Here is a 15790-nt window from a genome sequence, read left to right as displayed (position 1 = left end):
TGATCTGTTCTGCGCAGGTTCTCCGAGGTCTAAAGCCTCCTTGGTATTCACTTAATTCTTCATTCTGGAGAGAATCTTATGTGCAGTCTATGACAGAGATACCTCTGTAATTATCTGGGTTGCTTTTATCTACTTTTTTGTGGAGTGGGTAGATTATGGCTGTGGTCTCATGTTCCGGAAACTTTTCTGTTATCCAGATTTTTGTTAGGGCCATGTGTGAGGAAGTTCGAACTGTATCACTGGCATATTTCCATATTTCTGCAAAAACTTGGTCTTTTCCGCATGCCTCATAATTTTTCATCTCTCTGAGTGACGTTTCCATCTCTTGGATTGTTGGAGGATTTATGAGATCAGTTGGAGTCTTGATGGGTATGTGTGTATTAATTGCTAAAAGTTCCTGGGGTTCTTCACAACTCAAAAGTTTACTAAATGCTTTTGCCACGATTTTGGCATTTTCCTTGTCATTATGTGCCATTTTTCCATCTTCCCTTTCCGGTATTAACGTGGAAGGGGCAAATTTTTGTAATTGTCTTCCAAACATTTTGTAAAAGTCTCTGGAATTGGTTTTATGATAATTTTCTCCTACTGAGTCAATTAGATCTTTCTGTTATTGTCTCTTGGTTTTCCTGATAATTTGTGTGAACTTTTTCCTGATATTTTTGAGGTTGGTTGCATTTTCTCCTGTTTTGTGTGTTTTAAATTTTAACTATGCATTATGTCTTTCCTTACGAATTTTATCACACTCTGAGTTCCACCAGACATGGCCTTTATGTGGGTCCAATAGGGCTAAATTTTCTGCTTGTTGCCTGAGGATCTGAACCAGTTCTTCTAAATTATCTGTCAGTTTTGTGTGACTTCTCTATATTTATCATTTCTAATTAACTGGTGGGGATCGAAGTTTCTCTTTCGTTTATTGCATTTTGGTTTCTTTTTTAGTGGTGTAAACTTAATTTTGAATTTGACAATGCAATGGTCTGAACCTGTATCTACCCATCGTAATATTTTAACATCATAGATTTCTCTGTGGAAGAATTTGTCCATAAATACATGATCCAGCTGCCATTCTCCTTTTCTCCAATCATGATGTTTCCAAGTTTTACGCTTGTTTGGCCTCCTTTTGAGGTATGTGAACTTTGAGGTCAGTTTGTGTTCTCTACAGAGTTCAACAAGTCTTTGGCCATTCTTATTTGTTTGTTTAAGCGGAGCCCATTTCCCAATGATATCCCGGTACTTCTTTTCTCTTCCAAGTTGGGCACTGAAGTCGCCTAATAGGATCTTAACATTGTTAATATTTACTTGGTTTATTGTTTGGTCAAAGAGATTCCAAAACTTTTCCACTTCTCTCCTAGTCTGTGTTAGAAAATTCTTTTCATTAGCAGCGGCAATGGCATTACTGATGGTATAAATTTTGTTGGATGTTTTTAAACCCAAAGGTGCAATTCTAGGGAAGATGGCATGAAAATTGATAATCATACCTATTATTTTCACATTGACTATAAACCCAGTTCCAAATTAGGGACATTCTTTCATAACCCTTATTCCAGGTTTCCCATTGTAAATACTGTAGCCTTGTGATTCGAATGGTTCTTCTGTAGTATTTCTCATTTCCTGGAGTCCTGCTACTAAAATTTTCTGTTTATTTAGTTCATCCATCAAATTCTTTAGTTTTCCTACTTTAAGTAGAGAATTAATATTATGAGTTGCAATGTAGTTGATCTGATCTTGTTTGATCCTGTTCTTATGAACTGGCATAAGAATGGGCGATTGCCAATGCTCCGACTCATTGACGCCTTCTAGGTGGCTACCCACCGAATCCAAAGTAGCCTTCCCCTGCAATCTTGGACAGGGCGGTGGAAATTTTTTCCTAAAAGACCTTTCCATGGTTGACTTTCGAAGGTCGTTAACCTTGGGTGGAGAAAGCTCCGATTTACAACTAAGGCTGTTAACCGCAGGGGCACAACCCTAGATGTTCAGGGTTTTGGGTTGGCATTTCCTCCTAACCCACTAAAGTATGGTTTTCCCACCAATACTCGGGTGGCTGATTGCAATGGTTTCCCACTGGGCGATGGGGTCGCCATGTCCCTACTAGTCCCAATTATGAAAGCAATTTTCTCCTGAAGACAAAGGCAGAACAACTCTTAGATAGCAAACCCACACATCAATGTTAAAAGCTCTATTCAGGATTCAAAATCGGTAAAAAGGGAAGACCTGAAGCCCCTTCACAGACACAAAAACTAAAAGGGAAAAATAACAGTAATCAAGTTTAATTAGAAAAACAATAATTAATATAAACACATAATGGTGGTGGTGGTGGTTGGGGGGGCAGGGGAGGGTTGGTGGAAAGGGGGGGAGGGGCATGGAGTGAATTTGCAATGGCCTGTAGAGGTCCTTATAGATGGAGCAGAATGACCTGTCTGAAGAATGAAACTAAACAACATAACAATCACTGAAATGTGATTAACAGAGCATAGGTCTCACCCAAACAACAGTAACTGTTTTTTTCCCCACATCTTTCTATCAAAATGTGTTTTAATCGTTATTTTCTTCCCTCCAACACTTTGCCATACTGCCATTAGTTTATTTTTATTTATTTATTACCACTTCATGTTAATGAATGAAATTATTAAATACACTGCCTGACAAGCAATGAAGCACTCAGAAGGGTAGGAGGAAACAGAATGAAACTGCATGGGCTGAGAGAATATTACAAAGAACATGGCAGCATGAGTCCACTTGTCAGTATAATTATGTCCTCCCTCTGGTCTGGAAGCACGCACTGATTCGGTTGAGAAGGGCTTTCCTGAGGCATGTTAGCCCACAACCATCGTAACTGTGTCCTTGATATCGTGAATACTAACACTGCAGCAGAGTTTACATCAGACCTAGTCCCACACACGCTCCATTGGGGACATGTCTGGAGTAATGCTGCCATAGGAGTAACCTCACCATTATGCAGACATTTCATAGATGCACATGCCAATAATGGACAAGCATTGTCCTGATGAAAAATGGCATCATGATACTGTTGCATGAAAGGCAACACGTGAGGGTGCAGAATTTACTTCCACGATGTATCCCTTTGCAGTCAGCGATCCCCCGATCACTGTCAACCATAACCTGAAGTCACACCCAAAGGCTCCCCAATTCAAAACACCAGAAGTAACATCACTGTGCTTCTCATGAATATCGGGCATGGTACCTCTACCCAGGGTGCTGTTATACTTGCCAACAATGGCTGTCTGGAGTAGTGCAGAACTGTGATTAATCACTGAATACAAAGTGGTGCCATTCATCAACACTCCACACCTCCCAGCCACAGCACTACTCCAAATGCAGCCATCTGTGTAGTGATGTTAACGGCAGCCTACCCACGGGATGGTTCTCACCTAGGCCAGCTGCTGCCCTTCTCCAACCAATGGTGCGGTATGTCGTAGAATGTTGCAGGGAGTCAATTACTTTCTCATATAGCACGTGCAGATATGAACGAACTAAACTGTGCTTGGAGCACAATATGGTAATCCTCCCTCCTGGTCAGACATACTTGGCGAGAGTCTTGGCAAGGTGCATCCCTCACATTCCACGCAGTCCAACATCAGTCCACTGCCACATCGAAATAACTCAAAAAATATGGGTATTGCACAATTCTCAGAGGAGACTGACTACGAGACACCGTTCAAACTCTGTGAGACGCTCATAACGCTGTTTCACAAGTATGGGGCACCTCTGTGTCCTTCATAGTGATTGCTCAACATCTGACCCCTGTTAATGCCACTTATATATCCTAGCAGGTCTGATAACACTGAACACAGGCAACACTAATGCATTCTGGTGACCATTCTACAAGATGCAGAGAATTGCAATTCTAATCATTTATATACCAGCCGAAGGTGTGTAATATTATGAAGTTACACTGTGATACAGTTATGTCTTCTGGGAGTTTCCCTTTTTCCTCAGGCAGTGTATGATAAGAAAGCTACATATCTGGTATATCTAATAATTCTGAGTCACATATCTAATAATTGATGTAACTAAAGGTTTGTTTTCATACCACATATTTACTTAAAATAACTTCACAAAAATGACATTGGACTAATTTCAAAGTATAGCTATCTCGTTTTGTTGTTCTAGTGACCTAACATTCTTTGTCATTGCTCTATTTTTCATACAATCATTTTCTTTGTGAAAAAAAGGTAAAGTCACTTTGTTACTCTCATACGCAATGATTCATATACAAATTCCAAAACCAGTCATCTTTTGCATACATTCTCTGATATCTAAAGATTTATAATTTGTGAGGTTACGCCTATTTATATTTAAGACAAAAAGCTGGTGCCCAAAAGAAGCCACGAATATAAATCCACATCAAATGATATGAACTATTTAATAACACTCCCAACATATCAGAAACACTGCAGCAAAAATTACGGAATCTTAAAGAGCATCTGGAAGATCCTTTCTCCACAAATGCAAATGAATGAAAGTGGCAGATGTGCAACTGCTAAAGCCCTATAACTGGAGACAAGATCACAGCAAAGGGAGAATAAGTCTACCGACTACCGTCCTTGCTATCTTCACCTAAGTCTCCTGTAATACAGTAACTGTAAGTGTTAGGAGTGCACAGAATGAGAATTACATCCCTGAATACCTCATCTAAACTACACCACGCAACACAATTAAGAGGCACTTTTTTGAAACAATGTAACTGTCTCCCAATGCAACACAGAAGTTTGGCTCTAAGGTGCCTATAACCTTCCCCTGTAACGGTGCAAAAGCATGGCGTCCTGTTAACTTATTGCAGTGTTTCATCTTCAAATAAGAAGTAAGTTGTCATTAATCTTGAAAAATATGACTGGTGTAGTCTTTTGAGAAAATGATAGATGGTTTAACTGTGAGGACTGATGGAGCACTAAAATTAATACTGAGAATACTATTAACTGTAACAAAGATAAAGCGTTTACATTATTCTAAGTATAAATCATAAACCACAAATACTGTTTAAATGGAATTAAGTTTTTACCTCCAATTAAGTGTTGACACTTGCAAAAACAATAGTATGCTACATATCAGTTAATTCTGCCTCGATTTCAGATGGTATACAAATTTACTGTTCTATATGAAAGCACAAAAGAGACAAAGAAGGGTTCAAATACAATAAAAGAAGATTTTTATATATACCCACCAGCATTTCCACTTTCAGAGCTGTCATCTGCAGTAAACGCATCCTCCTGCTGAGACGTGCTGCTGCTAGCAGCTTCTGGATGAGATGGAGGAGGAGTAGCTTCGTGATCAGATATTACCAGCTCAGGATCAGTTTCACGAAATAAACGTGTTCCTTCAAGTATGTCCTGAAGCAAGCAGCTAATAGCATGGGATGCCCATGGACCACCCCATGAGGCTTTGTGCTGGTCATTCCACACAGCAAGATGTATAAGATGTAATAACTGTTCTTGAGTGACTAATTCTGATAATGATATTGCGGGTCGTGCAACAGCCACAATCCGAGCTATTACCTGAAACAGAAATTATCCATTTTTCTGATAATATACAAGAAAATACTATAAATACATGTAAAAATTCCTAAATGTGAGAGTTTCATCTCTGGATGACAAAGTTCACAAGTACAGAAGTTATAACCACATTTATGTATCTGCCTCTCAGCACCTGATTCCAAATTTGATTCTCTTGTATTACAACAATCACAATCAAACTGTTTCCCACAACAGAACATTTTTCAATAACATCTAGTATTACTTTGGCACTGCAAGTTTAGATCAGTTATACAGACAAAATGATCCATAATGTAAATTTGATCATTTTGTGGTCAAATAAGTACTCTATAGCCACACAGTCAATTCGTTGGGACATAATATATAGCTTAGTGTGAGGCAACAGATTTTCAATTTTAATTCGCATATAAAACCGTCAAATGATGTCTTGATTTAAAGGAAGCATTCAGAAAAAAGTTGCTTTATTCAACTAACAAAAGGATGAATCTGATGAAGGGAGGTATCACCCTTAAACTATTTACACCCTATCCATAAAGTGAGAGTAGTTTAAAATAAGAAAGGGAATCACTAGTGTGTAGTTAACGCCAACTCTTTCGCTGCTTTGGGCATGTACACATATCACGCTACACCACTCTCCACGTGCTGAGGATGCATATACATGCACCATTTGGTTTTCCCTGCAGGTTTATAGACACCTGTATATGTCCTGAGCAGCTAACCTCTCACTGATGAACTTCCATACCTCGGTAACTAAACAAGTTTCAAGTAATTTTGATATCTTACCTACATTTCACTTACTCTAATACATGAGCTAAAATCAAGCATACACTAAGTTTATGCACTACATTTTTACCTCTACAAAATCTTTAAAATTTTGCACAATGTTTTACTTAATTTGATGCAGCACAGTTACAATGGCATGTAATGAAAAGAAATTCTGTCCTTTTTGAGCAAAGTTATCAGACTGTAAGATGTGCAAAAATCAAAGTTCTCCAGCTAATTGTTTTCTCTGAATGGGATGGAAAGTAAATATTGGCTGGAATGTAATCTCTCAGAACAAGCACCAACAATTGGCGAGCAGTATAGTCAAAAGAAAAGGCATATTAGCACAGACTGTAGACTGCACGTCAGCAGCAGCAGCAGCAAAAGTGTTAAGGAAAAAAAAAAATTCTTGGTACTGCCAATTCACACATGTAAAAGTACAAGAAACTATCCTAGCATTTTAAAACTAAAAGTTCCTTGCTAAGGGAAGAAAGTGGGTTAAGTTACTAATGTTAATTAGGAAGACTCCAGGATGTGAGAACGAGGGGATTTTTCTCATCTTTGTCTATCCTCAATGATACTATAGGATGGACCATCTTAGGGACATGGAAAGAATACTGATATTTTACTCATATTAGTACTTTACAGTGGGCATTGTATTGAATGATCCTAGTAATGATTTATTGCATTTTTATTATTTACCAAAACTATTTAATTATGCCTGATGACAGCACTGCCAACAGTGCAGTAGAGCAGTAAAAAGTAAGCCAAACAAGCAAATAGAAAGCAATTTTGTCAACAAGATCTCGCTTGCTTGACCCACATTGCCAAAATATACATTTTCTTGATCCCAGAGCTTGTGCTATGGCAATATCTACAATAAAGTGTTCATCAACAACTAATTTTGCTGCTACAGCTGGCATCAGCAGCAGCAAACCAGTCGGGGAATCTTCTCCTGAAACAGTATCTGACTGTTGGAGTCATAATGGGATATTCAGAGGAAATAAAACAAGGAGAGATGGATCAGTCACCTCTTTGGAAGCTGCTCTGCCCAACTAGAAAGAAGGAATGAACCTTTCTTTGGTAACACCTGCCATCACTCTGGGCAAATAACATGAATAATTGAAATTTTTATTCCCTCAATTCTATCTGCTGGCAAACAAGTACAGGGTGATCAAAAAGTCAGTATAAATTTGAAAACTTAATAAACCACAGAATAATGTAGATAGAGGTAAAAATTGACACACCACACATGCTTGGAATGACATGGGGTTTTATTAGAACAAAAAAAAAGTGTTCACAAAATGTCCGACAGATGGCGCTGGACAGCAAAATGTCAGTAACTGCCACCGTGACGAAAAAGAGGTACACTGATATGTTACAGAATCGCATCATCCCCAGCCTGACTGATAAACACCTGCTGGAACATATGATGTTTATGCAGGATGGCGGTCCACCCCATATTGCTAGACGCGTGAAAGATCTCCTGCGCGCGTCGTTTGGCGATGATCGTGTGCTCAGCCGCCACTTTTGTCATGCTCGGCCTCCCAGGTCCCCAGACCTCAGTCCGTGCGATTATTGGCTTTGGGGTTACCTGAAGTTGCAAGTGTATCGTGATCGACCGACATCTCTAGGGATGCTGAAAGACAACATCTGATGCCAATGCCTCACCATATCTCCAGACATGCTTTACAGTGCTGTTCACAACACTATTCCTCGACTAAAGCTATTGTTGAGGAATGATGGTGGACATATTGAGGATTTCCTGTAAAGAACATCTTTGCTTTGTCTTACTTTGTTATGCTAATTATTGCTATTCTGATGAGATGAAGTACCATCTGTCGGAACATTTTTGAACTTTTGTATTTTTTTGATTCTAATAAAACCCCATGTCATTCCAAGCATATGTGTCAATTTTTACCTCTCTATCTACATTATTCCGTGATTTATTCAGTTTTCAAATTTATACTGACTTTTTGATCACCCGGTACATGACAATTTCAGTAACATAATTTCCTTCATAGTGTTTATTTTCAAACACCTTGTCAAAATCACATAACAAATTATTAGTGAAACAACTGGATAAAATGTTAACACATTCCAGTTGGGTCACAGTGATCAGCGCAGCGCCCAGACATTCTAAGCTTTCTCAACTTCTCTGTGTGGCTCCTGCTTATAAGATGGAGAAGGAAAGCAGGTTACTGTCCGTTTCAAAAATACTGTAATCTATTGCAAAATAACCATCAATTTCAGAACCAGATTCTTCAAGCAGCCTCAGAATTTCATCATCAGTCCAACTGTCCCCCATTTTACAACAACCTTTTGCACTCAAGACAACTATGGAAGCACACTGCAACGACCAATGTGTGGGTACGATCTTGTCCTTTTTCAAGTCACAGAGCACTTTGTGAAAGCAGGAACACCCATTTAGCAGCTCTCCGAAATAATAAAAGATGCAACAACTGACTTCAAGCTGTCACTGCTTGGAAATATCACATCATGAAATCAGGAAAGCTGCACTCTGAGATTCCTTGAGTGTCGACTGTTGGGGAAATCACTAGTTTCTCATAATTTCTACAGGCAGCAACTGGAAAGTATTAAAAGTTACTTTGTGGAGAAAGAATGGGAAGGTTTGCTACAATTTAATTTATTTACTTTTGGATATTATTCCGCTGTTTTTCTAATAATTTGTTGTCTTTATATGTTATTTCAAGTTCCAAATTTTTAAAAATTTAAATCTGTAATGAAAATAAAAATACTGCTTGACTTAATACTTGTATTATTCTATTTAATGCTTTCAAAAATCAACTACCTTGATTACAGATAGTTTTATGAAAGGGATAGTTTCTACCCACCACATAGTGGAGATGTCACAAAAAGGATGAAGTATGAGGAAACAAGATTAAATCTGAGGGAGTAGCCGGTAATGAAATGCCAAAAATGTTCTGTCAAAATTTCATTTTCTTGGTTACACCGAGAAGGTAATATGTTATCTTTCTACCTGTTATTCATTTATTTCCACTCTGGTATTCTGAATCTATGGATTTCACTAGTAATCATAACAATGCTCATCATTCGCAAACCCAATCAAACAGCGGTTGGCATTCATCCGTTTGGCCTTACTTCACTCAGCTCAAATAGCCCCTTTCGTCTGTAGGAAAGTGTTTCTATATGCGACGAGGATTCCCCTGACAGAGACTTAATGTACACTATGCACGCATTCACAAATTTACTTACGATTCATTTGGAAATCGGCTTAGAATGTGTTCAAAAATTGACAGGGATGCGTTTGAAAGTCATATGAATAATCGCTGCTGCGCATGCATGAATCTGACAGCTTGGGCGCTCCAGTAAAATTTTTCCCGGTAGCATCTAGCTGCGACTGCTTACACAGCCAACAGCAACATTTTGTAGCTAGAAGCAAGAGAAGGTACTACTCAACTGCGCATGTGCATGAATGCGCTCGTAACTGCTGAAACGAATCTAGTGTAAACAGTTGTGATGTCATGCTCATCAGAGGCAATTTGTAGTTGGCAGACACTTGTATGAGCACTGTGTTTTTTTGCCGTATATGGTGCATTCCCTTTGCAATTTAAGTTTTTTCTCTCGTTCATGTTTTATTGCTACAGTATTATTCTGCAGTAGCGGGATACAGTAATATCCTTAATTAGAGTATCGGTTCTTACCAGTCAAAACTACAAAAATTTAACTGAAAACAAAAACAATGAAAAATTCCCGGCATTCTAAAAAAAATTCACAGGTTTTCCCGGTTTTCTCCCGGATGAAAAAAATTCCTGTTTTTTTCCTAGATCTCCCAGGTTGTATACACCCTGTTTTACTGTGGGCCTACTCCCTACTCCCTCAGATTTCATCTTGTTTACCCATACTCCACTCTTTTTGTGACACGTCCGTTACATGGTGTAGCAACAATCCTTTTCATAATATTGTCATTGTTCCATCCTGGATATTCTGCTGTTTGATTGCAGATAGATTATAGGTGTCTCTCCACCCAATCATCATCATCATCATCATCATCATCATCATCATCATCGTCGTTGTCATAGGTGTAAAGGGAATCAAAACATTTTGGTTATCAACCCATTTCGTTGAAAATTCACTTAAAACAACATGAGAAAAATAAACTGTCAGCTTCAAGGTCTCTGACCTTGTCCTCAAGGTTGAAAATGAGCACGACATTAGTTCAGGTAACTAAAAATAGTTGTAGCCGATCAGTTAAGGATAAATCAAGAAGCACTGTCATAATCAATAAGACTGTATAGACTAGATAGCTAATTAGCTTAAGCAACTTGCTACTCACCATAAAGATGATGCATTGAGTTGCTGACAGGCACAACAAAAAAGACTGTTACACACTGAGCATTCAGTTGAAGCCTTCTTCAAAAAAGGAATGGAAACACACACACAGATTCACACAAGCAAACAAATCTCATGCATACACGGCCATGATCCCTAGCTGCCCAGTCAGAATTCAATTTTGTCATGTCAAACGCAAGCAGCAATACGTATGGGGAAAAAGGGGGGGGGGAGGGTATCAGTGTACGGGTGGGGAAGATGAGTCAGCACTGCTTGGCGGAGTGTGCAGGAACTAGATGGTAGCTGGACAAGACAGCCAGGCATAGTGTCAGGATTCTGTGGGGGTGGGGGTATAGATGGGGAGCAGTAAAAGAGAGGAGCAAAGAAGGTGAAAAGAATGGCAGGTGCTTTGGCACACACCAGAGCAGAATGAGGGTGAGGGGATGTGAACTGGAAAGAAGTGATACGACAGAGGGGGGTATAAACTGCTGGGTGGAGGGTGGAGGACAGTAGGTCGCCATAGGCTGAGGCTGGGGTGATTCCGGAGCGGAGACTCCTAACACAATCTATCTTTTTCATAATACAGTTAATAGTCCAACCTCGACTTTTCACTGTTTAACTAGCTTAAACAGTTACGTAAGTTAGAAAGGCATTTCCCCCACAACCAACTTTGATACTGGACATTAAAGTTCTTTAAATTTTGTAATAAAATCGCATTCACTCAGGAAATGTACGAATGTTAGCTGCTGTCCCATAATCCTCAAGAAGGAACGTAGACAAGTCGATGGCTGGTCTCTGACCAGCCAGCAGGAGACACAATGTGAGAATATGGGCTATTGTGACATGATTACCAGAGCTGCATCAGGGTAGGGTGCTACTGATGTAAAAGAAACTCACTGGTAAGTCCGCGGTGGCCAATAAGTAGTCAGCACCGCACAACGGGATCTCTACAAGATGCTTGGAGAAAAGTGTGCTACACCATGGTGGTCCCCTTGATTCCCCTCAGCTTGTGGAGGGTTGTCGTAGCCTGCCAGCCCATACCCCCGGTTTGCAAAATTTGATGTTGCAGTTGCACATGTGGGTCCATACCGAGTTCTCCAAGCTCATGTTTGTCCCTGTGGTTGTTTCTTTAGCTAATTTGTCAGCTTTTTATTTACCAAAATACTTATGTGGCTCAGCGCCCAGATGAGTACGGAGATTCTGAAGTGTTGGAGGTTAACCGATAGTCTTTGATGCTTAGTGACCAAAACATTTCTGGGACAACTCTGAGATATGCCTTTTAAGGAGCCCCTGTTATCACTACAGACCACAAAGACCTTTGCTGTGTGAGTTTTAAAGTATTGCAGAGAAACGACCAACTCTGCAGTGTATACACTTCATGCACTTACCAGAAAATACTACTTGTGTCCCCATGTAAGAGTGCCAAACCATAACTAATCCTTTCGTTAAGTTTCAATTTATCTGTGTACATGTGTGTCAAATTTGGTAATTGTGGAGAATCAAACTGAATAGGCATCTGAGAATGGTATGTCAGCATTTTCCTCAGAGCCACTGAAGAGGTCTATTCGAATCATAGGATAGGTACATACCACAGTGGGTGCCGAGAGGAAGCATTATGCACTCAGACAAGAGAAGGCAGTCCGAGATCTTGGCACAGTTTTTCCAATCAAACCCCAACTGGTCTAGTAATTTTTTGGCGAATCATAAACGTCTGGAACTACTGACTGTTACCACATAGTTCCCCACAAATTGTTGGTGCCTGACCCCCAGTGGCGAGGCACCAGCTTACACCAGGAGGCTACATACACGGCTTGTACTCAAAGCTACAGCTGCCAACTGCATGTCGCTGTGGTAGACAGGGCCTAACAAGCTCTGTAGTAATGGTGCTACCATCGTACGGGCAACACACCCACGGCCAGGAAAGAGAAAATCAAAGCTTTGTAGTACTGCAGAAGAACTGTGCTGTCTGCACAAAAAGGTGCTGCTCAGACATCTGAGGGTATTAAGTTTCCTCATGCATTTTGCTTTGAGCTGGCAGACATATGGTAATGATGCTAACTTACTGCCAAATAAAAGGACTAATAATTTGAAAGTTCCAACAACTTCATGTAAATGGACACCAAGGTAAAGTTTTGGATTAGGGTTCATAGTTCTCACTCAACAAAATGCTTGAAGCTGAAGCTTCAGCAGCATGAGCATCTCAGCTATATGACAAGAAGCGATTATCCTTTTCATAATACTGTTACATTCCATCCTAGATTTTCCATTGTCTGATTTTACAACTAACTAAGCATATAAATTCAATACAGCATCCAAGCACCAAAACACCGTTCACACTGTTCTACATGACCCAGTCACATTAATGTTACCATCACCTATTTTTGACGTTAATGTGCAATAACTGCTCACAGACAAGCGGCAGTACTAGTAGTACAGGGTATATAAAGTGTGCCAAGGGGAAACAAAACAGTTGTCGGCATACTGTGGAAATGGAGAGATTTATCTGACATCCAAAAGAGCGCGATCAATAGCTTTTGTGCCAAGTGTGGAAGTGTTTCCTAAATGGCTAAGTTTGTAAACTGTTCACATGTCGCCACTGGTTAGAATATAAAGTACATGGCTAAATGGTACAATTCAAAACTGGCACCGAGGATATTGTGGTGAACCACAGGCCATAAACGATAGGAGTGAATGACCGTTGCAGAGATGTGTACAGGTGAATAGATGTGCAACTGTTAAGCAAGTGACTGCCCACATGAACCAAGAGGCTACAAAAAGCTGGAATTTGCACCTAAGTGCCACAACTGGACGTTCACTGAGTGGCAACAGGTAGCCTCTTCAAATTAATCAAATTTTATGCTCTGTCAGACAGATGGCTGTTGACATGCACAGCATGAAACTGCTGAGAGCAAATGCCCTGCAAATATTGTCGGAGGGATCCAGGCCAGAGGATATATCGTTATTGTCTGAGGAATTTTCCGTGGCATTCCCTGGGTGATCTCGTCATTCTGGAAGGCACAGTGTATCAACACAAGTAAGTAACTATTGTTGGGGACCATTTCCAGCCATACATAGTTTGTTCTTTCCTCAGCACGGCAGCATCATGCAACATGTGACACAGCTCGCAGGGCACACGCGTGGTCCGAAAAGCACCAGGATGAGTTTACCAAACTCCCCGGATTTTAACAGAGTCGAGAATCTGTGCAACCATTTGAATCAGGCTGTTCGCACAGTGGATCCTTAAACGAGAAACGTGGCCATGGCACTGGAGTCAGCATAGCTTCACATTCCTGTCGGTACCTTCCAGACTTCCCTCACTTTCTTCCTCCATGTCTGCGATGTAGAGGTGGTTATTCAGGCTTTTGACAGGTGGTCAGAATGTGACTGGATTGTGTATGACAATTTTCATGAAAAAATTTACTTACATGATACATACCACATTCAAATTACTTACAATGAGAAAAAAGAGAGTTATTACTTATTTGTAATTTTTAATACTCACCTTGCAAGCAAGAAGGAACATATCAATATTACAAGTGAAGTCCATGCTAAGTACGAGTGACACAAGACCCCGAGCAACTGGTAGACATCGTTCCTGTGGCAATAACAGGACTGGATCACGAGGGTCGGAAGTAAGTGTTGTCGTCTCAGACTCCTCTCGCTCAGATCCTACTCGACTGCTACCACCTCCACTACCTCCGCTCCTCGTTTGTGATCCACGACTGTTAAACTGCTTTGACAGCAGTGAGCCATCCGTTCGACGTATCTGTAGTATGTCCTTGATATGCTGAAAAACAGATATACATCATCTTTCTTTTGGCCCAAAGCAGTTCTGATGCTCCTGTAACACTTTACTATTAAAAAAAAAAAAATACAATAAAATAGAAATTTAGTGAATCAATCTAAAGTTACCTTGGCAGAGTGTTGCTTCAAAGTTTTTTTAAAAAATTGTTCCTGCTGTTTCAAAGCAGCCTCTAACTTGCTGGAGAGATTAGCTGCCTGGCTAGACAGTGCAGAAAGAGCCTTAAAAATAAAATTAGTATATCAGGCTGTAACAGCACAAAGTAAAGGAAATGTAATATCACAGTCAAAATTGTAAAATAACAAGTACCTGTTTCGAGGCATGGTAAGTTTTATTAGAAAGTTCTATATCCTCTAAATGTTGTTTATGGTGCATCAGGCGTTTCTGTAACTTTCTTCTGTAGCTTCTGGAAGCATTGCTACGGGCTGAGCTAGCCATCTTTCGCTGCATCGCCATTTCTCCTTGTATGAAATCCCACCGTGACGGAGTAGCTGCTGCAGTTAAGACAACATTTCATTTTATTCCGCCAAGATATTGATTAATCTACTCAATTGCACAACTGTACTATCTGCAACACACAACTTTTCCATCAACAGCCCACGGTAACCCTAGTTACATTACATTTAGGCAATACTCCACAGTTCTAATCCACACTCCTATTGTGTTCTCTACATTTAAAAGCCAAAGTGCACATTATACGCACCTGCTTCCTTTTCCTTAGCCTTCTCTGTGGTTTCATCACCATTGGAACTACATACTGCCCCTGTACTACAGCTGGCATCTAGACAGACAGACAGAAACAGCAGCACCCATCCAATCTGAGAGAGATCCATCTCAGCTCGTAGAAATCCTGAGGCAGAATGCTGAGGAGAGGCAAGAGGTGACAGAAGGCGTGTCAGCATTGACAGAACGCTATCTAAGACTGACGATCGTGATGCTCCTCCAGCAAGTGACTTACGACCAAGGTAAGTCAACAGAATGAAGACCCTGAGCAATACAACAGATATCAGACAAAACCTTAAATCTTTCTATACCAACACATCACTCAAAATGAAGTACTGTAAAAGCAAAAGCAAGTTCATGAATTTCACTGTATGTGGTTTCATTTTTTATTACACATGAAAGTAAAATTTCCAGTTTATACCTATCCTGTGGGAAAACAGCTGTGTTCTGTGAACTATACAGACGGCTCAGAGTTGAGGCAAGAAAATCTCCCCACCATGGTTGCATGCCACACATTCGTGCCAAGAGTGTGCAAGCTGAAAGTTGGATGTGAGTGTCTTCTCGTACACAGAGCCAATGGAATAGTCTTTCACATACACTCTGATCAAATATATTGTACAAGGATACCGGAACCTAAAAGAGCAAATACCAAAATTACATTAGCAGGAAATTTTCATTAGGC

The 15790-nt window shown here is 40.0% G+C and overlaps 1 protein-coding gene across 3 annotated transcripts in view; it reads right to left on the bottom strand.

Moving 5' to 3' along the window:
• The window catches only part of LOC126335421 (baculoviral IAP repeat-containing protein 6-like), a 311044-nt gene that overhangs the window by 159236 nt on the left and 136018 nt on the right, over window positions 1-15790 (bottom strand). For 2 of the 3 annotated variants that reach the window (XM_049998701.1, XM_049998717.1), the window contains 6 exons: window positions 15530-15741; window positions 15089-15372; window positions 14695-14879; window positions 14496-14606; window positions 14086-14370; window positions 5180-5510 (listed from right to left, as the gene is read on the bottom strand). In XM_049998701.1, coding sequence (XP_049854658.1) covers window positions 5180-5510; window positions 14086-14370; window positions 14496-14606; window positions 14695-14879; window positions 15089-15372; window positions 15530-15741 — 1408 coding nt within the window. The remainder of the gene's footprint in view (window positions 1-5179; window positions 5511-14085; window positions 14371-14495; window positions 14607-14694; window positions 14880-15088; window positions 15373-15529; window positions 15742-15790) is intronic. The other variant, XM_049998709.1, reaches the window with a different exon arrangement.

Source organism: Schistocerca gregaria, chromosome 1, assembly GCF_023897955.1.
Source record: "Schistocerca gregaria isolate iqSchGreg1 chromosome 1, iqSchGreg1.2, whole genome shotgun sequence".
Classification (NCBI taxonomy): Eukaryota; Metazoa; Arthropoda; class Insecta; order Orthoptera; family Acrididae; genus Schistocerca; species Schistocerca gregaria.
The sequence above is the reverse complement of the archived record's forward strand: the minus strand, read 5'-3'. Positions and strand labels throughout refer to the sequence as shown.